Source organism: Pelobates fuscus, chromosome 3, assembly GCF_036172605.1.
Source record: "Pelobates fuscus isolate aPelFus1 chromosome 3, aPelFus1.pri, whole genome shotgun sequence".
NCBI lineage: Eukaryota > Metazoa > Chordata > Amphibia > Anura > Pelobatidae > Pelobates > Pelobates fuscus.
The window spans coordinates 256,600,596-256,625,477 of record NC_086319.1 but is presented as its reverse complement, the minus strand read 5'-3'; the positions used below and the strand labels follow the sequence as shown (position 1 = coordinate 256,625,477).

Here is a 24,882-nt window from a genome sequence, read left to right as displayed (position 1 = left end):
AACACTATAGGATCAGGAATACACGTTTGTGTTCCTAACCCTATAATGTTCCTTTAACGGTACACTAGTGTTAGGAATACAAAAGTGTATTCCTAACATTATAGTGTTCTTCTGCCCTAAACTATTGTTCGCCCCTCCACCCGGTTATTAAAGGATTTAAAAAAAAAAAAAAAAAAAAACTCTTAACACTTACGTCTTTCCAGTGCCCATGTCCTCGCCGCTGGCTCCACCTCCTCAGACGTTGGCAATGGCGGGAGACGCTAATGCACATGTGCGCCAAGTGCCACGCTCATTAGACTTTCTCCATAGGAAAGCATTGAATCAATTTATAACATAAGAAATAAACTCTGTGTGAATGCAGGAAGCACCTCTAATGGTTGCTTAATAGAAAGCCACTGGAGCCATTCTTTATCCTGCAATATAAACATGGCAGTTTTTCTAACGAGCTGAAGTAATCTGGGTGCTTATAGTGTTCCATTAACAAGAATAAACCTCTGAACAAATTGAAAGGCATCTGTGATCTGCAAAATTAATATTGGTATATTACAATTTTACAAATTAAGTATATTTAAATGATCAGATCGGTAAAGTAGGATTCTGAACACCAACAGGCAAAGAGGAGACAAGCAACTGTAAAACTGTTACTATTAATATTGTTATTATTTATTTATTTTTAGTCTATTGGTGATCAAAGAGATGGAGAATCAGAAGAAGATGCCCCCATACCCTCTACAACACAACTTTATGCTCCAAAAACTCTGGTGTTGGTGTCACGTCTGGATCATCCAGAGGTCTTCAGGGTGAGTTTTGAAGTCTGTTCCACTTGTGAAGAGCAGTTTGTGAACAGTCCCACACAGTGGTCATCTTTTGATATCACAAAAACGTATAACCTATGTATGCTATGTGTGAACACACTAAGCTGTATGCCCAGCTATTCTTTTTGCATCACAGTGTGGTGAAAGAACACTCTGACCCAGTCTCCTTCTATCAACAGCACTCTAACACCACCCCTAATACATATCATAGCTATGCTAACACTTCTTGAAGAGAGCTTCTGTGCATGTACCTCCATGATGTGCTTCAACCTTAAAAAATAAGAATAAAGCTACTCAGCAAGCAAGTAAAGCTGTATTTTCTTGCAGGGGCACTTCTAGTTAGAGCAGAACCATTGAACCAATTTTTTTTTTTTATTTTTTTTTTTTTTTAAAGCAATACAAATATAGACGGTTATCTGTACAACGCTATACACAGTATGGTGCACCTTATAATTCTATTGTTTATTGTGAGTGTTTTGAAGTCTTGACACTTTACTGGTTGCTGCTGTGAATTTATAATATTGGTGAGTGCCTTCTATTTACTTATGGCATTTTCTTATATTATTATTATTATTATTAATATTATTATTATTATTATTTTTTTTTTTTTTTTTAAACCTGTATAGAAATACAATAAATTGGTACTAAAAATAAAAATTTACCTTTGAGTACACTTCTGTTCTTGGGAGTGACCATGCAGATGACTATTATAGCGAAGCATTATGGGCCAGCCATGTCTATGCACGCGATTGTCCAATCACAGACCTTTCAATGAGCTGTAGTACAGAGAAGTCTTTCAAAGGCAGGCGCTCTGGGCAGGGACATTAAACTAGGCGGAAGAGACACCTCCCGGCTGTATTTCTATTGAAATTGAAACCTTTGTAAAATAAAATTGGGGACATACTGTTCACAAATAGAGAACTTCAGATGTTTCGAATCTTTCTTTAAAGTCCGTTGACAGCGGTGGTCATAAGTTCTACAAATCACTATTTGCTCTACTGAGTCTGTAGCATTAAGTGGCGCTTCACTTGAAAGCAAAATATATCTGTACAAACTTGCGATGTGTATTTGTATCCGGATACTTTTGACTTGTATGCTTGTGTGTCTTATATCACCAACTACAGGACTCTCTGGGTCTGATTTACACCATCCACACTGATGGCCTCAGTGTGCAACTAGAGAATGTCGTAGGAAACCTGCTAACCTGCACTGTCCCTGTCACTGGTGGATCCCAGGTTAGTGTTAATGTGCCTTAACTATGTGATTAATATATTATCAGATCACACATGATTGCTCTTTCCTGATCAAACTGTGTAGTAGGACTGTGTGACCTATGTCTGTCTATGTGTTGTTGTCTGACTTTATGTTGATTCTCTTTCTCCCAGTCTGACCAGGAACAGGATAATGTGGTATGCACCTCTCCCTATTACTCCCCTGACACACACTGCACTGCTTTCATCCCGTTTCACGCCACTTCCCTGCACATGAACCTCTATCTGAATGGTCTAAAAATAAGTAACATACAATCTCCAAAGAAACATTCTAAATATGTCCATATCCCATATTACTACTAGAAAACATGCAATCGAACAATACACAGAAAGTAAAGAGCCTGGTAGTAGGAGATAATGCATTATATTCCTTTTTCCTTTTTTGTTGCTTTGCTATTTGTATGACTAGCTATGTACAGGTATTACTTAAGACTATATAGGGCCAGCTATGCTATCAGCTGGGATATTATGTGACTGTTCAAATGGTTTGCATGTGATGTGGAACCTGCATTAATAGTTAGACATTTAGTATTAATTAGCACTATGCAACTTATTGAACTTTAAGCTTGGTACATGATCATAACCATACAGGCCCGATGTTTTGTCAGTGTGAGATATTGAGTCGTTGTCATTGGTTGCACTGTCAGTCTAAGATGTAAGCATTATGCCTTGGTAACCTATGTAAACAATTGGATTTCACTTACATCAATATTCATCCGTGTGCAAATGTTTTTACGGCTTATTAAGAGATGCCGAACCTATATTATTGTTTATGTACTCTATGTTTGAGACATACTGTTGTTATTTTGCATCCAAAATTTATTTAGTGGCATTGTCAACTTTCCATGTGCAACTATATATATTATCCATGCACAATATGGCTTTGACACACATTCTAGCTTTAGTATAGAGTGCACATTTCAGATGAATGTTCTATTTTCTTCAGTTGTCATGATGATGTGTGTGGGTGGTTGTTTTTTCATGCGTTTAGTAGGATGCATGGGCACAGATAGATCTTGTGAATTGGTCATTGGTTTTTGTGAAGCATGGAATACAGTGGCATTAATTTTTAACTTCCGTCATTCCTGCCCTTTTTTTTTTTTTTTTAATCACCCACAGGGCATGTTTTCATAGGGATTATAATTCCTCTTCCACTCACCCAGTGTCTTAAAGTGGATCTGTCACTAACACAGCTTTTAGCATCATTAAACATGTTTATGTAAATATCTTGGAGCTTGTGCTTTTTGTTTTTCTGGAGTGTAGTGTTTTGGAGATTTCAGGTTATAAATGTTCATCTCCTCAGAGCATGTGCTGCATAATCTGCATTTCTAATTATTTTTCTATCTAGAACTAGTTTCCCTTCTCATTTCCCCAAAAATCAGATTGGTGGTGGGGTGGGTGTCTTAGTGTAGAGAAATAATACTAAAAGTAAAATGAGGTTGAAAAATGTAAATTACGAGAAAGTGACAGGTCCACTTTACCTGTTTACTTGCACTTTACTTCCAACTTGTTTTCCCCCCTGCTTTAGCTTCCCATTTGTTCTCTTACTGCACACTGGCCTTTTCTTCTCTTATCTGCTTCTTTTTAACCCATCTCCTATTCTTCTCTGTTTTCCTTCTGCCTTCTGCTTTGTTAGTTATTTTTTTAGCCCTGGAATCCAAACCTAACATTATTACAATTATAAAAGTATCCCTTCTAATTTCCCCCACAGAGAACAATATCCTTGGGAGCAGGAGACCGTCAAGTCATCCAGACTCCTATTTGCGACTCTCTTCCAATTAGCAATTGCAGTGTGGCCCTGCTTTTTCGGCAGCTTGGTAAGAACCTCCTAAATTAGCCTAATCAGTTGTCCAACTATGGCAACTCTAAATCACATGCATGTTACAAAATGATTCACATCCATTACCAATCCCTAGTATTCATTAGGGCTTCTCATTTTCTTATTTTCTCTGCTTCCTAATCGATTCATCCATGTCTCCCCTTCCATTCTCTAGGTATCACCAATGTATTGTGCCTGTTTTGTGCAGCTCTCACTGAGCACAAGATATTGTTTCTCTCCCGGAGTTACCAGCGTCTGACAGAAAGCTGTAGAGCTTTACTAGCTATTATGTTCCCTCTCAGATACAGGTAAATCATCCTCACCTCCTGGAGATACATGCATTCATGCAGATAACAATCTAAGCCTCCTCTTAAGTCATATGAAAGTGTAACAGTGCTTTGTATCTATCTCAGTGTATTTCTGATTTATTTTTTCTTTTCAGTTTTACCTATGTCCCTATCCTACCTGCCCATCTCCTGGAAGTTCTCAGCACACCCACACCTTTTATCATCGGAGTGAATGCCTTATTCCGGTCTGAAACGCAGGAGTTGGTAAGCAACTTGCATTTTAACAGATTGGTCCCTTTAATTTTGCCATCAATGATATTGGCCAGGAATTTCTTAACTAATACCTCAATCTGTTCTATATTGAATAGATCATGACTGCCCAAGAGGTAGATCCCCAGATGTTGTAGCACTACAACTACCATAATTCTTTGCATGATAAAACATCTGGGGATCCTTTTGGGCACCCCTGACCTTGATTTTCAACCTAACTTGGAGCGCCAAATTTGGATAACACCAGTCTAAAACAAGGAAAATCATACTATAATTCAACTAGTAAAGGTTGATTGAATTTTTAGCTTGTGGGACCATATATTTAGTGTTACTTTATTTTCATTTAACCCTGCCTCTTGGGATCACCTGAATTCCTCTGTTTAGCATTCATTGGGTGATCAGCTTTATTTCTCAGTTTATGTTATCTGAATGTTTGCTTGTGTGAAACCGTCAAAATGAACTAGCTTCTCTCGCTGTTATCTTTGGCATTTGGTGTGTTGGCAAACACAATAGAAATTGGCCTGCTAACACAGTCCTTATGTAATCTAATAGAGAAAAAAATGTAACATATTAAAAAGCAGCATAAGAGTACAATACAAGAAAGAAAAAAAAAAAAATCTTTAAATCCTGGCTTATTAACCCAACACATTTCATGCATGACTGCCTAATCTTAGGAATGTTTGGTGTGTTAAATTAATTACTAAATTACTAGACCCCTGGGTCCATATCGGTTGAAGCTACATACACCTCTAGCTCCATGCAACTCATGTTGACCAAGCTTCTGTATTTCTTGCCAGCTGGATGTGGTGATTGCAGATTTGGATGGTGGCACAATAACCATTCCAGAGTGTGTTCAGGTCCCACTTTTACCGGAGCCACTATTACATCACACGCACGAGTCCTTGTCATGGGTAAGTGTACAATTTTACAAATGCACAAATATTTTATAATGTGCTTTTTTTTTTGGGAGGGGGGTCTTTTTAATATTGCATTTTATTCAATTTGCAATACTCCTTCCCTAGCCTTTGTATGCTCTATTATTTTTGTCTATCTTACTATCTGTCTTAGTTCCTATGACTGGTTACTGAAAAATCCAATTTTCCATTATTATTTCTAGCCTTCACTATACAATTTTCCATTAATTTTCTTGCACAATCCCAATGTTCCTATCTAGATACAGAGGACACAATGGCTATTTAACCATTAGTGTAACCTAAATTATTATTTATTTATTTAAAATTCTTTATTTATGAGCACAAGTAGACAATATTTATATCACATAGGTAACCGAGAATAGATGAATATGAATTTCATATAATAGCAGACAAAGTGCCAGTGACAGTGTTCATTGCATTAACACAGTGTAAAGATATAATTATAACTACTGTACAACGCCATGGCTTACAGTTTCATCTATGAAACATGCACATGAAACCATGTCCATTTATCAATTATTTACATTGTCTGCGGTGTTCAACTTTTATTTGATGTATAAATAAGAGAGAAGAAAAAGAAAGAAATAGGGAAAAAGAGGAGATATACCTCTTCGCAGGGTGGAGAGATTAATTCTTGCGTAGGGATTAATTCCCAAGTTGGTCACAGTATTCTTCAAAGGGTTGCCAAACCTTGGTGAAAGCTGCCACTGTGTTTCGTACCTGAGCCGTTGGCTTGTCCATCAAATAATTATCTTTTATTTTGTTAATCATGTAATCCAATTAAGGCATATTTGGTACTAAGCCCGGATTAAGCCAATGCTCGCCTGGCTGCCAACGTAAGTTTGTTAAGCAATTTATGTTTGAGTGAGGGTAAACTTGTCACTAGGTTTGGCAAGGAGGAATGACCATAGGTCAACATCTAGATCCTGATCTTTTAAAGGTCAAGTTGTCTGATGTAACCATCCATACTTATAACACCACAGCTATTCTGAAATACATTTATTACACCATCAAATGCTCTTGTCTTTTCAGGTACTAGACCCTGCTCTCCAAATTGCAGACCTGGCCTTTCCTCCATCATCCATTACGGCCTCCACTCTTCGGATGCAGGTAATCTCTCCACACATGGATTGCTCTTTTAATTGCATAAATCCTGTGCATCTGCAGTGTTTATTGTGGTAAGAAGGATACGTAAAAATTTGCTGAAAATATTTACTTTAGAATGAGATATGTATAAGCACAAACCTTTTCTGTCACACATTGAAAAAGACAGGAAGTGATGCAAAAAAAAACACCAAAAAACATAGGAACACATTCTTTCATCCACGGTTATTAAGCTGTGTTAATCTATTCTATCCTTATATACAGTTGATTAATGCTTTCCTGTCTCAATGGCAGAATATTTCTGTCATGCTTGTCTTGAACCTAGCATCCTTAAAAGCAATAATGCTGTTGTGTGGCTTTTGTACCAGCAGGGCTATTTCACTGCTGGTGTTGTGAAGGCCCAGGTATTGTTCAAAATTTTGGAAACATCTGCTGATTGATTAGCTCAAGGCTTAACAAATCCCAGGTCGCTATTGCGACTGGATATTTCGCACTGGCATCTGGGAATTGTCAGCCATTTAGGTAAGGTGACAGCCCGCAGGAGCGTTGATGCCGGCCACTCACGGGAGCATTGTAGGCTTCGTACGAGGGAGCAGTGATCTTCCCGCAGTTCCTGTCTGCTCCCTTGTACGCTGTTTTGTGATGCCAGGAGTCGGAATATGACAACACTCCAGCCCTGGCATCACAGCAGAGTGCATGCAGGGGAGCAGAGAGGAACTGCAGGAAGGTTAGAGAGCAGCCCCATTGGACCCCAGGTGAAGCATCCACTCCAACTCTCCCAAAGGTAGGGAGGCTGGGTGGACGCAAATTAAAATAAAAATGTCAACTTGTGAGTGTGTGAGAAAATGTGTGTGTGTGTGTGTGTGTCTGATTTGTTAGTGTATGTGTTCCGGACAGTGTGTGTATTTGTGTCTTTCAGTTTGTGTATGGCTGACTATGTGTGTATGTGTGTCTGTTAGTGTTTGTGTGTCATTGTGTGTGTCTCTCAGTGAGTGTGTCTGTTTAGGTACCTGCCCCCCTCTGATTACATGAGTACGGTGTTTTTACTCAACTTTTTTCCCACGCCATGCTGGTTTCACCAAGATCTGAGATCATCAATCTTTATGATCTCAACTAAGTCAATGCTTTCCCATAGGAAAACATAGGGAGGGAACATGGGGAACATTTAGCGCCTCCATGCAGAGCGTGGAGATGCTGAACTTAGGTGCTGGACAGAGTGCAGCACTGGCCCAGGACTCTCTAGTGGCTGTCTGAGTGACTGTCACATTGAAAAACCTGCAGGGACAAGCTATAGACACAAGCACAACTTAATTAAGCTTTAGTGGTTCTGGTGACTATAGTGTCCCTTTAAATTGAATTGAATTTTTCTCGTTGAATATTAAACTTTGGTAGTTTAAAAATAACTTAACTTTTTTAGCTGGCTCCTAGATTTCAAACAATTTTGTCAAGCCAAGGATTAGCTATTTTCTGAACATGTTTATAGTGATTAACATAGCTTAACATCAGGCACATTTATTTTCTACCAATATGAAGGAGACTCATGGATTCTAGAAATATTATGCTTGTGTTTTCCTGCATGCAATCCCAGTCTGGTCTTGCTCTGCATATTGATCATTGCTTAGTTTTGCATGGAGCCTTGGGCAGATCACTGTGTGTTGTCTGACACGGAGAGCATAAAGAATCTCATTGTGAACGCCTTTAGGAGAGATTGTGTTAAAGCCTCATTACACTCTGTTCTGTACATTGTGCACTGGGATAATCTACCTGTTTCAGTGGTGGTTACTCCAGCTCAGTGAATTCCTTCTTGACGACAGTTTGTGTTAAAAGTGGCTTATATAATACCACAAACTTTGGGGGAAAAAATGTGGTTAATTCCTTGAGCGTGCGCTGAAAAGTGCATTGAGTCTCACTTGGAGAAAGGTGCTTAATAAATACTAGTTGTTGTTGTTGTTGTTGTTGTTATAACAGTTTTACAGAATGACTGACCAATTAAGCTTAAATTACACAATGTGAGATTTTGAATATTTTTAATATAATCATCAATATAAACAAGATAAGTATACACTAAAAATACATCAAATTTGAAAATATATATATATATCTTTTCAGAATGTGTGTGTGTATGTATATATATATATATATGTGTGTGTGTATGTATGTATGTGTATGTGTATATATATATATATATATATATATATATATATATATATGTATAGATAGATAGATATAGAGAGAGCTATTTATATTAATTAAGTTAACTTAATGTTATCTCACATATATTATTATTATTATTAAGTGTTCTTGCATAGCAAGACCACTTAATGTTATCTCACATATATATTATTCTTATTATAGCCAAATTTGCCACCCTAACTCCTCCCACAGTTTTTACACTACATAGACCATAATATACCGAAACGTGCGGATTGTTCCCGATCGGATTGCTATTACTTTGTGGAACGTTTTGCCGAATGGTTCACGGAATATCGTCGTTCTTGTGGCAAAATTGGTCCCATAGGAATGAATGGTAAAATGTTCAAAACTAGAGTGGGAGCTGGCAAAAGCTGAAAAATCAGGACATGATTTCTAAACTGCCACCACTCCCTCATTTTCAAGCCCACCTACACAAATCATATATCAAAACGTTCAGCTATCCCTGCTGTCACTAATAATGTCCACGGCTAAGTAGTCCTGATAGTTTTCACAGTATGACCATTTGTTTGCAACTCACGCCGTCCATTGACATTCATTGAAACTTTACTCTAGCCCGCTCAAACCTGAAGGGCAATTTCTAAACTGCAACTGTGCCTTCATTTTTAATACTTCAGAGACATACTATGCATCAAATTGTAGGTCTGGGTCTTGTGATTCTCACAATAAAGCTCTTCGCTGTGGGATGTATAGTTTTTAAAATATGACTGTTTGAAGATGTCAACCACCAAAATACTCTGACCTGTGCCAGGCTGGAGCAGCAAGTGATGTCATAGACAGGGCCTTTTGTACACCTGCTAATGTTTTTATAAATGTATGTTTTAATATAAATGTGAAGTACTTTGGGCAACAACGTTGCAATTAAATGTGCTATATAAATAAATGATAAGTTACTCCGCCCATTCCAGTTGTAGACTACTGGTGGAGGCAAGAACACTTCACACAATTTCCCCAGAAATTGTAGCTTTTCTAGTTGACATTGAAGTTCCTGTTTTTACGAAGTTATGCTGTTGTTTTTCAGGATAATTTCAAAAATTTATGGTTTTGTAAAACCAGCCGACCCATGCTGTGTGTAGTGAATTAATTTTGTACTACCCCTTTACAGGATATGGAAGTACGTGCTGTGTTCCTTCGCCTATTTGCACAGATCCTCCTGGGATATCGCTGCTGTCTGCAGCTCATCAGAGTCCATCCAGAACCAGTCATACGATTTCACAAGGTTTGTGTCTGTGTATCCCCATCCATATGCTCAGTCAACTTCTTCTGTCTGTCCATTACTAATGGATTATTTCTAAAAGTTTGTTGGTTTTACTTTAGGAATAAATTATATTTGTCTACATTCCTGTGTATAAAAAGTGTAAACTTGTTGGAACTAATGATGTATGCATGTCTTTGTTCCACACAATTTAGGCTTCTTTTCTTGGTCAGCGCGCTTTGGTGGAAGATGATTTTATGACAAAGGTTCTAGAAGGCATGGCATTTGCAGGTTTTGTAACAGAACGTGGGGCACCGTACAGATCTCTTGATTTGTTTGATGAGGTAAGGAGCCAGCAGTATTGTACACATTTATTGAACGTGTTAACACTTTAGAATTAGATGTTTGACTGACATTGACTGAATATGCATCTTCTTTTTGTCGGTTGTGTAATTTATTTTTGCCATATCCTTCTCATCCCTTTCTCATGTTCTATTAAGTAATTTCTTTTGTTTTTCTGTACAAAGCTGGTTGCCTATGATGTGAAAAAACTACAATGTGAAGAAGGTAACCAACGAAGCGTCATGAGGCATGTACGAGAACTGGCTGAGAAGCTCTATCGAAATGTAAGTCATAGATAGTGGAGTTGTTCTGTGAACTTTTTTAGTATATATTTTGAGAAAAAATGTTTTAAAAATCCAGAAAGTTGGGGTATCTTGATTGCAAGGCTTTGCAAATCTGTAGATGGGTGTCCTTTGGCTATTTGAAGTCAGTAGGCAGACCCTATGTATTAATGAGTGTTTGATTAAAGTTCTAGAAAGAGTGTAATTGTCCAATAAAATATTTTCCTGTTAAAGAATTGTTCAGAGTATTTAAGAATTGAAATTTTTCAATCCCATCCAACACAGGAAAATCCATACCCGGCAGTCAGTATGCACAAAGTTCAAAGACCATCAGAAGGCAGCTACTTGCGACCGCAACATAAACCATTTCCTCTTCTGGATGAGAGTAGTGTCCAGTGGTCCCTAGACCAGGCAGCTGCTAAGATGCAGAATGCACCACCTGCTGTAAGGGCAGAGAAGAAATGTATGGTTCCTCCAGGGCCGCCTATTGGTATGCAGATCACTTTTGTTATTTTATTTAGGTGATTTAAAATAAATAAGTTCCTTTGCATGCTTCTACCCTTTCCATAATTTATTGATTTTTTTTATTTTTCCCAAACTTCCTACATTATAGCATATATCTTCACTTTCATGACATATTCTCTTGAGTTTCCCTCCCAGATTGGCATTGTTTCTACTTTTTTTTCTCCCTCAATATTTCTATGTGTTTATATATTTGTTTTTTTACTTTTCTCTCATTAATGCCTCCAATGTTTTATTTATAATTATTAAATATTAACCCTTTTTTTTTTTTTTTTTTTTTAAAGATGCAATTGTGGAAAGAAATGGCAGTGCTTTGGCAAATAGTAACAGGCGACTCGAGGTTGTGAGAAACTGTATCTCCTACATCTTTGAGAACAAGATGCTAGAGGCCAAAAAGGTGATAGCATAAAACATATTGAAGTGGGAAGGATGGTAACCCTGTGTTGGCAATATACATAGACTTGTAACCATGGTCAAATCCCTTAGCTTCTTGGTAGTGTTTATAAGTAACAGAGTAGAGACTGATTTGTTCTTTATTTCTTTTTTCTTTTTTCTTTGCATAGTTGCATCCAGCTGTTCTTCGTGCATTGAAGGGAAGGGCAGCCAGACAGTGTCTAACCCAGGAGCTTAATCTGCATGTTCAGCAGAACCGGGCAGTGCTAGACCACCAGCAGTTTGACTTTGTTATAAGGTTGATGAACTGCTGTTTACAGGTGAGCGTGAGTATGTGTAGTAACAGCAAGCATATTTATAGTTTGAAGGTGGTAAAGTGACCATCAAACACTTAGCAGGTGCCTGCATGAGTGCAAGTATATGTATTATGTGAGTATAAAACACGAGTACAAATATAAGACCATACACTGTATGTGTAAATACCTTTCAGCTGAATGTCACTGGTAAAGATCATCAATGTGTCACTAATCTGCCGATATTGGCGACTACCACGGCTCAACGGACCCCCAAAGTGCCCCTAACATACCCGACAACGATGGGCAGAAAAACAAAGAAGCCTAAGCCCGATAAACCCCGTCAGGGTATGAATATCGGGGACATGTGGAGACAGGCCCACGAGACCGCGAGCGCAACAATGGAGTCCCTGCACGGAGGATGCACTGATTTCTCGGATGAGACCTCCGAGGACGGAGAAGGGGGCCCCATACAGACAGGCTCACCACCACTGCCTGAGAGACCTCGACCGCCTGCATCAGCCCACACACCAGTCACCATGGAGGCCATCACAACACTCATGGCCTCCCACCACGAAAAAATTTAGACGGAGGTGGCCACAATCAGGTCAGAGCTACAAGGCCTTTGCACCCGGCTGGGGACGGTAGAAAACGCCTCCAGAGAACAAGCAAGCCACATAGCGGAATTGCAAGCGGCAGTTTATGAGCTGCAACATCAAGCGACACTACAGGCGCAACAACTGGCCACCCAGGAAGATAGGAGACGCCAAAACAACATAAAGCTAAGAGGGGTCGCTGACTCCATACCAGAGGCGGAACTCCCTCACCTTACCATGCGGCTGCTAACCGCACTCCTGTCTCCTAAAATGGCGAAAACGGTCATGCTAGACAGGATTTTCCGTATCCCAAAACCAGCTACAGCACCACCGACAGCCACGGGGGATATAATCCTCCGCTTTCAATCAGCGAGAGATAAAAGGGCAGTACTGGATGCCATCAAGGGCCGGCCAACCTACACCTTCGAAGAAATGTCCCTCTCTTTCTATGCAGACCTGTCAAGTGGCACTCTGTCCTGGAGAAGGTCCCTCCGGCAGGCCACCTCCCTCCTACGGCAACGACAGATCCGATACCGCTGGGGACCCGGTCGAACTCTGTGCATAGAGAGCCCAAATGGCCCTATGCTGACCCGGAACCTTCAAGAAGCCACAGTGGCCATGGAGGAGCTAAACCTACCACTACCAACCCTGGAAGGTACTTCGACACAGAGAGGCCTCCCAAACCGCAGCCTCGGGGCACACTCGGCAGGAGCGCAGGAATTTGTGCCACGGCAAAAACCGGCGGCACCCTATGCGGTCGCCACCACCTGAAATGGGAAGCAGAGGCTACAGACAATTGCCACACTGGTTGTCCATGGACTGTGTAAGGCCGCTACACCACACTACACTTCTCACGGACTTAACCCCTATAGAACTTTTATAATTTCTTAATTTTATAGGCAATAACCTAACACTGCATTAGGCCATCCGCCAACACAACTTAAGGCAGCAATCTGTACCTGCTTATAATTGTTGTACCACTGATGATTTCATTCTTCTTACCTTTGACTAAGGCACGCTACTACTACAATGTGTATCACGACACCCTATATAACATAAGAGGCAATGTTGTACGCTCTACAGATTCTGCCTGTTCACCTACAGTAGACTACACACTGTATTCCACACATGTACTACACAACGAATATCACACTACAGCTCACCTCACTAGCACATACTCCTAGGCACAATGTCCCTCTGCCCTTGACACCATAACATGTGGCGCAGATCGAAGGTTGCTTTCTGGCACTTTGACCCACCCACGCGTGTACCTCTCATGCCCAGTTCTCAAGGGGAAGGTGCCTGAACAGCAATACCAATGCAGTCACAACGAGTACAGTTTTATTTAACACGTACCAAAGCGAGGCCACACTAGAATAACTGCTCACCTGAGCAATGTCAACACTACACGCCAGCGAGGAAATGCTCACACCTCTAGACATAATTTTCATCACGCCAGCAATGCCCTCCACGCTACAGGTGTTGGATGAACAATCAGGACTTACCTACAGTAATCGTGAGTTCCATGTTGCGCAGTGGATGGAACCATGAGATGCTATGCTTCACGCATATCATAGCAGTTAAACCCCTCAATATTTGAATACTGGCTCATTTTTAAGTTTGCCTTTTATTTTTAATTTGGCCCCTACGTTACCCTGCTATAAATACTACCGTAATGACAAAGTGCTATTATTATGCTAGTTATTGTAGCTAAAACCCACTCTGTTAGATTTAATTGTATAGCTAAGCTTAAAAAATATGAAAACAGTGCGAATTATCACGCCACTGTCTAATCTATGTGAATCCTAAGATACGCTGTTGTGGCGTCTGTTGAAATGTTTGTAACCTCCCGCAATACAAAAATAAAGAATTGAAAAGAAAAGATCATCAATGTGTTGATGTTTTTTGTTTGATTTTTATTAATCGCACACTCATGTTTATCACAGGACTGCACAGCTTTGGATGAGCATGCAATTGCTGCTGCTTTATTACCTCTGGTTACAGCATTCTGCAGGGTAAGAGTTGGAAATCTCCTTTATTTATCATTATGTCTTCAACATCCACTAACTAAATTTCTTATGTGATTTTGTGTCTAACCATAGGCCCCATCATTGTATGCCTCTTGCATATTAACTTCAATGTCATGACATGCTTCTCTATGCGTACTCTATATCTTTTATCTTACATGTGTTAACTTTCATTGCAGATTTTCACACTCTGTCATTCTCAGACTTTTGTCTAATGCATACTGGGTTTTCTTTAACTCATATTTGTTTTCTGTTGCATTTTCTCTACATGTTATATTGATTCTCAGATGTCCATGTCTTTCTCTCCTTTGCCATGCAATTTCCTCTTCAGTCTCTAATTTTCCTTTTCTGCTTTCAGAAATTAAGTCCTGGGATTACTCAGTTTGCTTACAGCTGTGTGCAGGAACATTTGATTTGGACCAACATGCAATTTTGGGAGGCTATGTTTTATGAAGATGTCCAAAACCACATCCGTGCCCTGTATTTGTCTCCTGAAGAGAACACTTTAAATTCGGTAAACTGAAAGCTCAGCCCCAATCTGTAGTGTCTACAATTACTGTTTTACGTAGATGATGTAGATTTATTTTTAAAACTTACTGTCTGTAGGATGAGATGGAGGAAGAGGACAGATCAGCATTAGAACTTGCTGCAGAACAGTGTCGACTGTGGCCAACTCTGCCACGGGAAAAACAGCTGGAGCTCATCCAGAAGGAAGAAAGCACTGTGTTTAGCCAAGCCATACACTATGCCAGCCGCATGAGTTATCTACTCTTACCGTTGGACACTTCCAAGAACCGCCTACTACGTGGGGGAGCTGGCTTTGGAGACACAGAAAGTGTGTCTAACAGCTTTATCACTAACAGGTAATTGTTCTGGGGTGTCCCAATACCATTTTCTCACACTACTCCTTAGTTACCTAACATGCTCCTCTTTATCATCATGTCATACGCTTATCTTGCCACAGAAATGTTGGTCCAGATCCCAGAAATTCCACCTCCTGTTTTTTTTTGTTTTTTTTATCTGCAAAGTTCTGTTTATTTTTATATATATATATATATATATATATATATATATATATATATATATATATATATATAATTTTCTGCATTGTGTGTTTTGTGACCTCTGTCTCTCATATCTCAGTATGGCAGGAAGCATGGCAGAAAGTGCAGACACAGAGAGTGGATTTGAAGACTCTGAAAGCTCAGACGTGGCTCACTATGTGGTCCGAATCATCACACGATTTGTTGACAAAGTTTGTACAGAAAGTGGGGTGACTCCTGATCACTTAAAAGGCTTACACACAATGATCCCAGGTATACAAATCTAATTACTTCTTCACGATGCACATACTCTTTACGGTTACATAATTCTACCTGCTTTACGATCACATGATTTTACTCATTGTGCCATCATCAATTAATATTTTTGTTAATTGTGGTACACAAACGACTGGCAATATTCAAAGTAGTGATCGAAATGTCTGAAAAACTGAACCAAGTAAATCAGATTTAATTGAGTGAGGGTGTTTTTGAACAAAAAAATGCAGTCCAGTGCATGAATTGGCACATGTGTGTCCAGCAAGACAACGCAGTCTTCAACAGTGTTGCTTATTTCCATTATTGATAGTTTTATTACAGTTGGCAAAAATAATAGTATATAAGCAGGTCTAGGTTCTAGGTTCTCACTTAAGAAGATGAACAAATATCAAGGACTGGGAGAAAAGCTAGAAAAGATGTGGAAAGTGGAGGCAGTAGTAGTCACAGTCGTGGTAGGAACACTCGGAGCTCTGACTTCCAATTTGGGAAGAGTGGCTTCAACAGATTCCATGTGGGACATCTGAGATTGCTGTCAAAAAATGTACAGTTCTAAGAACAGCTATGATAGTATACAGAACACTCGCATTACCAGGCCCCTGGTAGAGGACTTGTAAAATAAAAGTACCACCCAGGAAGGGTGAGAAGATAAGACCTCTGTATAAGAACTGTAACATTTCTAAATGTAAGGAAGGAACCAGAAAAGAAAATGAGGGTATAAATTGATTGTAAGATGGTATTGTTGAGAAACTGGAAATAAAAAACACAGTAACATTTTCTATAAATGTTATGAGGACACTTCCAATCCATTGATTTATGTAGGGAGCAGTCCGTCATTGATTGCATTTATCAAGAGAATTGGTGAATTACAAATTATGCTGATCACTACAATAGTTCTGCAGGTTCTATACTTGTGCATGGTGCAAAAATTCAGTCTGGCTGAATCAATGCATTAAAGAGAGCGAGAAAAATATTTGGGTAGTTTGAAATTCGTTCGTCTCGAACAGTTAATTTGAAACAAATTGCACAAGTCTATTAGCGACTGTCTGTATTCTGTGGATCTGAATACAGGTTGGAATGAACACGATGTTCACCAAGAAGGGAAGCACAAGGGTTAATGCATTTCCAGTCGATCCTGTTCTCAGCTCAGAGATGCCTGTGCCCATTTGTGCCCACACATTTTACTGCTGAAAAAGCCATAGCAAACAATACAACAGCAGGTGAGAGGAGGTGGAATGGGAGGGTTTATTACTGATTGGATGAAAGGAAGAGACGGGGCTCATTAATTTAGGAGAATGAAATGAGAGGTATGAGTGGGAAACAAAATGGTAAAAAAAATAATAATACATAGTGTGGCGGGTTGGTGAAGAGCACCAGCCTACTTGTGGTATGTTTAAAGAGAAAAAACCCTGTGCACGTGCTTTGTTAATCCTTAATTTCTGGTTCATTTTCACCTGATTTTTGCAAAATTGTATGAATGGTTGGTAAATATATCCATGGTTTTCTTTGCATTTTTTTTTTTTTTAAATACGGCCTTTAATTATTGTACACAAGTCTTCCTGTGAGGAAAGATCTTCCCAGCTTGTGTTAAGCTAAACGTTCTTGTATATTCGTCCAAGCACATCTTAAAGGTTTAAAAAAAAAAAACCTATGACAAGAGAACCCATGGTTTCCATTACACTGAATATAGAGAACTGAGCAGTGAGGCTGAATAATCTATACACTAAAACTGTTTCATTATGCTAAAGTTGTTTTCTTTCTGAGTATCCCTTTAAAAAGAATGTCAGTACTTTCTATGTGCGTTGTGGAGCTCACCTCTTACACATATATTCCATTAAATATCCATTTGTCATATAAAGTTCTAGACTTTTAGGAAGCCTGTGAGGCCTACTTTTGCTTTTGTGTTTTTGTTTTTTTTACTTGTACAATCTGTATGGGAGTTTGCCTGCTTTAGATGCCAAGGCCGTTTAATTTTTGCATTCACAATTCTGTTTATGCACCGTATACATCCACAAATATGTCATATAGAAACATATGCTTAACTATTTTAATATTCCAGAATTTATTGGTCAAATAATGACTTGATTTGTTCTTTACATATCATTCCAGGAGTTTCATGTAAAACAAGATAGCAACTAAACAGTAATGTGTCGCAGTAGTAATGTGGTCATTGCAAAAGTGTGAATTTAACATAAAGATGAGGTTTAAAGAGAGATAACACAGGGGAAGTTAGTTTGCAGTATCATCAGTTAAATATCATGCGAACGAAAAAGAATAAGTTCGAGAGTGACTTATTGACATTGTCTTAAACTTAACTAAGTACAAAATCAAAAACATTTTGTGGTTACTGCAAATTAAAACACATTGTAAGTTTTATTACAATGAAACTCTGATATGTTGATTGGAACATACAGGTTTATTGGATTCAAGTGATAATTGTCAGAAATTCTAATTGAATTCATAGTGCATTTCACATTTTAGACTAAAATGTCTAAATTGGAATCATAGTTTATTTGAAGAATCTTTCCAATTCACCTATTTCGACCTTAAAGGGACACTATAGTCACCAGAACAACAACAGCTTAATATATTTGTTCTGGTGAGTATAATAGCTCCCTTCAGGCATTTTCATGTAAACTATGCCTTCTAAGAAAAAAGGCAGTGTTTACATTGCGCCTAGGGACACCTCCAAGTGGCCACTCCTTAGATTGCAACTGGAGGTGCTTCCTGGCTCAGGGCTGCACAGTAGGCAGCCCTGCCGCTCAGCATCCCAACACTGTGCATGGGGACGCTGAATTTTCCTCATAGAGATGCATCTCTATGAGGAGGTCCTGATTGGCCAAAACGGCATTTGGCCTGCCCCCGTGCCTATTTTAGCCAATCTAATGCTTTCTCTATGGTAAAGTATTGGATTGGCTAAAAATCGGCCATTTTGATTGTCACAAAGGGGGCGTAGCCAGTGCCAGCGGACATGCGCAGTGCTGGAAGTAAGATGAGTTTTAAACTTTTAAAAAGGGGGGGGCAAACCACCTACTTGGTGGGTTTAGCACTATAGGGTCAGGAATACATGTTCCTGACCCTAGAGTGATCCTTTAAATTTGAAATTCACTTTGAATTTTGTCAATGCTCATTTTTATACATAACTGTTATTGTTTTCCATACTGAGAAAAGGATGAGCACCGGATACAAAACAAGATAGGTCTCACAAAAGGGTATATGTCACAAACCGAGCTTGCAGTATTTATTTCAGGAGAGAAAGCACATCACATGGTTGTCTAGCCAATGTAATATGAAACCGTATTTGGCATCACTACACTGCTGTATGCTACATAAATTTTGTGTGTACTGTCCTGATAATTTGAAGTAAATTGACATGTGGATATTAGTTGGTGATGCCTCAATAGAAAGGCAATAATTTTGATTTATGTTATCTGCTACAGATTATACAATCACCATCCTATATTACAATAATATAAGTCAGAAGACAGGCTGTCATAGGAGGTCTGTCTGTTCCTGTTGTGTTGATTACTGTACTATGTGTTTTTGTGCTTTTATCTTAGATATTGTACAGATGCACATAGAAACTCTGGATGCTGTTCACAGGGAAAGTAAACGATTGCCTCCAATACAAAAGGTAAATCTTTTCTATCTTCCAAATGGCCTTTTCTGTAATAAGTAGATCTTTAAAATATTTAGTAGTATTTTGCCAGGAACATGACCAACTGATGATGATTGTTATACTATAACTGTTGATCCTGATTATATGGTTGTTAAAGAGATTATATCATAATGCTCATTGACGTAATCTAGACCAATGGTGCCCAAACGATAGATCCCCAAATGGTTTAAAACTATCCATTATGGTTTGTCATTCTAAAGGCATTCAAAGCATCGTGAAAGTTGTACAACTTTTGGGGGTCCACTTTTTGGGAACCCAGATCTATACCGTGTACATTCATTTTTGTGAAATATTCTTCCATGTGTTGTTCTAATCTAGTGGCATCTGCAAAGTTTTCTTCAGAATATTCTTGTGCACTGATTTCTACCATCACATATCACATGACAAAGGATTTCACTGTGCTTTTTTACAGCCCAAGCTCCTGCGCCCCACCTTGCTAGCAGGTGAAGATTTAGTGATGGAAGGCCTTCGGGTCTATCTGCTGCCAGATGGAAGGGAGGAAGCATCAGGGGGTATGCTAGGAGGCCCACCTTTGCTTCCTGCTGAAGGTGCTCTTTTCCTTACTACTTATCGGTGCATCTTCAAGGGGACTCCTGTAGACCCTTTGGGTAAGTTATACAAGTAAATAAAGTGATGATTTTGGAGCGCTCTTTTTCTTTAAAAAAAATAAAATAGGCTTTAAGAAACACTGTTTAGAGTTGGTATGAACATTTATCTGCTTCAAAACACTCTAATTGTGGTACCCTTAGACACTCAAGAATATTTAAAGATAAACAAAAAAGGTTAAGAGTGGAGCAGTATATTCCAAGTGGCTGTTTAGGTGATATGTCCCCAATATATAGAAATATACACACTATAAGATGATAGAGGTAATAATGGTATATAGTACTTAATGTTTAAGAAGAAGTTTTCATGTACCAGTTCCTCAGTTTACATGAGAAAAGATATGAAAAAAGAAAACATAATAGTGTAGATTGTTAAACTTAATCAGGAGCAAATATAGAGGTATTCCCATAAATTATACCCTTATGAAGGGCTCAGGAAATACACCTACAAGACTGTTTATTCACAAGTGTATTCACAGTTAAAAACATTAAAAGTATTCTAACACAATGCTATAAACAGACTGACTCTTACAAGAGTTCGTGGAGAGTTCGGCACAGCATACGCCGCTACTCACTGCCTGTTTTTTCACAAAATGAAGCCGAGATTCATGTGGCAGTCACAGGGGTATAGGCTTTTCAGCTCCTTCCCACGGCTGAATATCGGCGTGCTGTTTCGTGCTGCAGCTGTATCCGCCCACTTTGGTGACGTCGTTTTAATTCTTAAGTAACCAGATTCACAATAAAAATCAAGGTAAAATCACACAAAATAAAGAACAGTTGATAAAAACAGTATTTTTAGTGCTATATGTATACAGTTTTCAGAACTTAACCAGAGTATTTCCAGTCCTTCAAGAGCGAGAGCTAGAATTTTCATATGATCAAAAAAGAGAGAGAATACATGAGTTAAGTTATTACTATATCATGGCACCTACAGAGTAGTTCAATTTATAACAGCCACTTGGAATATACTGCTCCACTCTTAACCTTTTTTGTTTAAGTTATACAAGTACTTTACCTAATGTCATACAGTATGCGGATTTCTTTTTACTAGCATATGGCATTGCTTTGACTTTCTTATCACCTAATGTTAAGGTTAACATCCCTGAAATGTATTGTTCTTATCAGTTTGAAATAATAAATGCAATAGATTTTTCTTCTAACCATGCTGCAGTAAGTTTAGTGGGTATTACCACTTGTTTTTTGCTTTTTGTTTATTTTTTTGTCATCTTTGAATTATATCATAATTTCAAATCCCTTAATGAAATAAAAATCAAGCAATGACTAACAAGAACACATTGAGCACAACCAGAGAGTTTAATACACCACTAGCAAATTAATGTTTTGTGGTATCTGACCCTATCTGCTATCTGTGTATGCAAGACCGGTGCTACCTTTTGGTGAATAAGGTATTCGCCTGGGGCACCAACCTGTTGGGGGCGCCCATAGTGTTGATTTCCCAGTGGGCTGCCCTGCTGCTTTCCGGGGGCAGTGTGCTGGGCGAGCAGCTCCTTAGCCACCCTTCAGCACACTTATTCATCTGCTGGTCTCCCTTTGCTGACGATTATCTGCTAAAGGAGTGGGGTTTACTGTAACCCCAGCACCCAAGCAGAAAAACACTGCTTCCTGCAGGCAGGGGAAGCCAGGACATGATCTGCTATCCAGCCTGCCACCTGTCTGTGAACACCGTAAACACTGTAAATGGAGCAGATATCAGCCTGTGCTCATAGCGCACGGCTCCCCTGCTTCCTCAGCAAAAACAAGAACAATTCCTGAAGGCTGGTCCCCTTTTCAAGTCACAGCAGCTAGGTATGGCCTATTTGGAGGATAAATGGGAATGATTATTTTGCGTATGGTTATACATTTGTGTGTGTGTGTTAAATTGCTGTGTTTGTTCTTGTAAATAAAGTGTAACTGTGTGTGACCTTCTGGGTATGTCAATGAGTATGTGTGACCATTTAAACAGATCCTTATATATTACATTATATTTATAATATATATTAATATTAAACAGAAAAACATATTTTACTTAAAGTACATATTTTACGTTCACAGTAACGTAAATAAATCCCCATGTTATGAATTAAATCCCACCAAATGCATTGATATATGTATTAGGCAGTATAAGTGTATGGATGTATTCATTAGGCTGTGTATGTATGTATGTATTAGGCAGTATGAGTGTATGCTTGGATGTATTAGGGTGTGTGTGTGTGTGTGTGTGTGTGTGTGGTTGGCTGTATGTATGTGTGGTTGGATATATTAGGCTGCGTGTGTATATCGATACATATACTGGATTAATATGTTTATATTGGGCAGTATGGCTCTTTCTTTCCCTAAATGTCTGCACACTGTGTCTCCCTCCTAAAATATCTCCCAGTTTCTATATCCTTTTGCTAAATGTCTCTCCAGGCCGTTTCCTTTCTCTCAATTTCTCACCAGTGCGTCTAATCTCACTTAATGTCTGCCCAGTGCTACTCCTTCCCTAAATGTCTCTTCTCTGCAATTCAGAGTTTAGTGAATAAACATTTGAGAGAATGTAATTGCATTCATAAGAAAGCTGCAAAATGGATTGTCGCCTAGGATTAGGATGGCAAGAATCTTTTCATCCTCCCTGTGTGCACATATGTAATGCTTTCCTGGCACTAGTTGATCTACCGCATCAGAACCTCTTTCTATTATTGTAATGACCATGTTAGTGTCTCACTGCTTCCCATCCCTCCATTTGCCAATACAAATCCTGTCTTAATTCTGTTTGCAGTGGCTGAGCAGTCGGTGGTCCGGTCCTTCCCTCTAGCGTCCTTGACAAAGGAGAAGAAGATAAGCGTTACAGCTCATCTAGAACAGTATGTCCAGGAAGGGCTGCAACTGCGATCCTGTACCTTTCAGGTGAGAGCACATGTAATGGGTACAGACAACAGAACTGACCATGTGTTTGATAGGAGGGAAGAAGGAGCAACTATAACAGGCACTCAAAGTTTGGATTGGTTCCCAGGCTGTAAACTGTGTTTCTTTTTCCCAAGTACCAAACTCTAAAGAGAGATGGGTGGGTTAAATTGTGTCTATACCTCATGTGCAATTACATCTCTAACCTGGGCCGGATTTAGATGAAAAGAGGCCCTAGGCTATTCCACTTTTGAGGCCCTATCACCTCCCATTTTTAAGTTTGTAAATTACATGAGAGTCAATAAAATACATCATTACTGTGATATATATCAATATGTTAAATGAAACATGTTGTGATTGGTACTAACCTTTATAAAAAAAAAATGTGATGAGGAGAGGGGGGGGTGATTGTGAGAGGGAGGGGGGTAATGAGGTAACCCGCGGCAACGCTCTGATTGGGCAGTGCACGCAAGATCCATGGTCTGCAGCTCTGCACATTGCGGAGCTGCAGACCGCCGGTCTCGGCGATCGCGGCAGGAGGGGCATTGCAGTCTGTTGCAGGATGGGCATGCCCCCCCCCCTCCTTAGTACGCCACTGGTCATATCATATGCGTAGAATTTCTCCTTATTTTCGGTTCAGTGTTTCAGTGTTCACGGTTTTTAGAATAGTGTAATTTTAATTTTGCTACCAATTTGAATGTAGGCCCCTCTTGATCTTGAGGCCCTAGGCTGAAGCCTAGTTAGCCTATAGGAAAATCCGCCCTGTCTCTAACCCTCTTAATTACCAATGAATGCCATTGATACGATGATGCAATGAGGCTTGCCTAACCACTTGTCATAAAAGGACTAAAAAAAATTTCTGAATCTATAAATAGAACTATAGATTGTTTTTCTTAATGATCATATATATATATTTCTTGATCCTGCACTCACATATGTAGTATAAGTGCCACGGTGCTCTTTCAGACAAATCAACATAAATCTCCACGAAGAAAGGCACATGCTGGGCCTATTAATAACACACAGGTTACAACAAATCGACGTTTCAGTCCATCATAGGACTTTCATCAGGATAACCCTATAGCTCCAAACACCATCTTTAAATAGCAAAAAAGTGTGGGAAACTTGTAAAGGTGAAGTACCCTCACCCTAGACAAAGGTAATACCTGTGATCAAAGATCCAGACTAAACAGTGCAAACTGTAGATTGATGAGCCAAATGTGAACCACAAACCTTTACTTAAAAGATCACTATAGTGTCAAGAAAACAAACTTGTTTTCCTGACACTATAGCATCCTTAGGACCCCCCTCCCTTGGCGATGAAGGGGTTAAAACCCTTTCAGCGGCTTACCTTAATCCAGCGCTGGGCTCCCTTGGCGCTGGTTACCTCTCTTCCCCCGCTGACGTCAGCTCCCGAGTGGAGCGGAATGCGCATGCAAACAGACCATAGGAAAGCATTTCTCAATGCTTTCCTATGGACGTTCTGAATTTGCGTCGCAGAAGCGCCTCTAGCTGCTGTCAGGAAGATAGCCACTAGAGGCTGGATTAACCCTGCAATGTAAACATAGCAGTTTCTCTGAAACTGCTATGTTTACTTCTGAAGTGTTAAAACCTGGGGGACCTGGCACCCAGACCACTTCATTGAGCTGAAGTGCTCTGGGTGACTATAGTGTCCCTTTAAACACCATCAGGTGACCACTAAATAGCGTGTTTCATGTGAATATGAATACAACTAGATACAATCCATGCATCATGGTGTATAAGATACATTAGATAAATATTTAACAAGAAAAAATGGGAATCTTATCATTTCACCCTTGGTGTAACTAAAAGTGACACGTGAATGATATACATATATGCAAGATAATTTACATACATAATAGATTAGTACTAATTGCACACATTAATAAGAGCACTGTGATATATATATATATATATATATATATATATATATATATATATATCCCATTTAAAAATACAAATGAAAAACGTAGAGACACATTCATAATTAGATGTAGATGATAACCGTATCATCTTT

The 24,882-nt window shown here is 39.1% G+C and overlaps 1 protein-coding gene across 4 annotated transcripts in view; it reads left to right on the top strand.

Annotated features, from left to right (window-relative positions):
- SBF1 (SET binding factor 1) overlaps positions 1–24,882 on the top strand; it is a 136,822-nt gene that overhangs the window by 65,600 nt on the left and 46,340 nt on the right. For 2 of the 4 annotated variants that reach the window (XM_063448366.1, XM_063448364.1), the window contains exons 4-24: positions 678–800; positions 1,940–2,050; positions 2,201–2,224; positions 3,798–3,903; positions 4,081–4,213; positions 4,348–4,456; positions 5,260–5,373; positions 6,430–6,507; positions 9,818–9,931; positions 10,123–10,251; positions 10,435–10,533; positions 10,816–11,020; positions 11,337–11,449; positions 11,616–11,765; positions 14,281–14,349; positions 14,720–14,875; positions 14,968–15,224; positions 15,505–15,677; positions 19,238–19,311; positions 19,769–19,964; positions 22,720–22,847. In XM_063448366.1, coding sequence (XP_063304436.1) covers positions 678–800; positions 1,940–2,050; positions 2,201–2,224; positions 3,798–3,903; positions 4,081–4,213; positions 4,348–4,456; positions 5,260–5,373; positions 6,430–6,507; positions 9,818–9,931; positions 10,123–10,251; positions 10,435–10,533; positions 10,816–11,020; positions 11,337–11,449; positions 11,616–11,765; positions 14,281–14,349; positions 14,720–14,875; positions 14,968–15,224; positions 15,505–15,677; positions 19,238–19,311; positions 19,769–19,964; positions 22,720–22,847 — 2,661 coding nt within the window. The remainder of the gene's footprint in view (positions 1–677; positions 801–1,939; positions 2,051–2,200; positions 2,225–3,797; positions 3,904–4,080; positions 4,214–4,347; positions 4,457–5,259; positions 5,374–6,429; positions 6,508–9,817; positions 9,932–10,122; positions 10,252–10,434; positions 10,534–10,815; positions 11,021–11,336; positions 11,450–11,615; positions 11,766–14,280; positions 14,350–14,719; positions 14,876–14,967; positions 15,225–15,504; positions 15,678–19,237; positions 19,312–19,768; positions 19,965–22,719; positions 22,848–24,882) is intronic. The other 2 variants (XM_063448367.1, XM_063448365.1) reach the window with 1 other exon arrangement.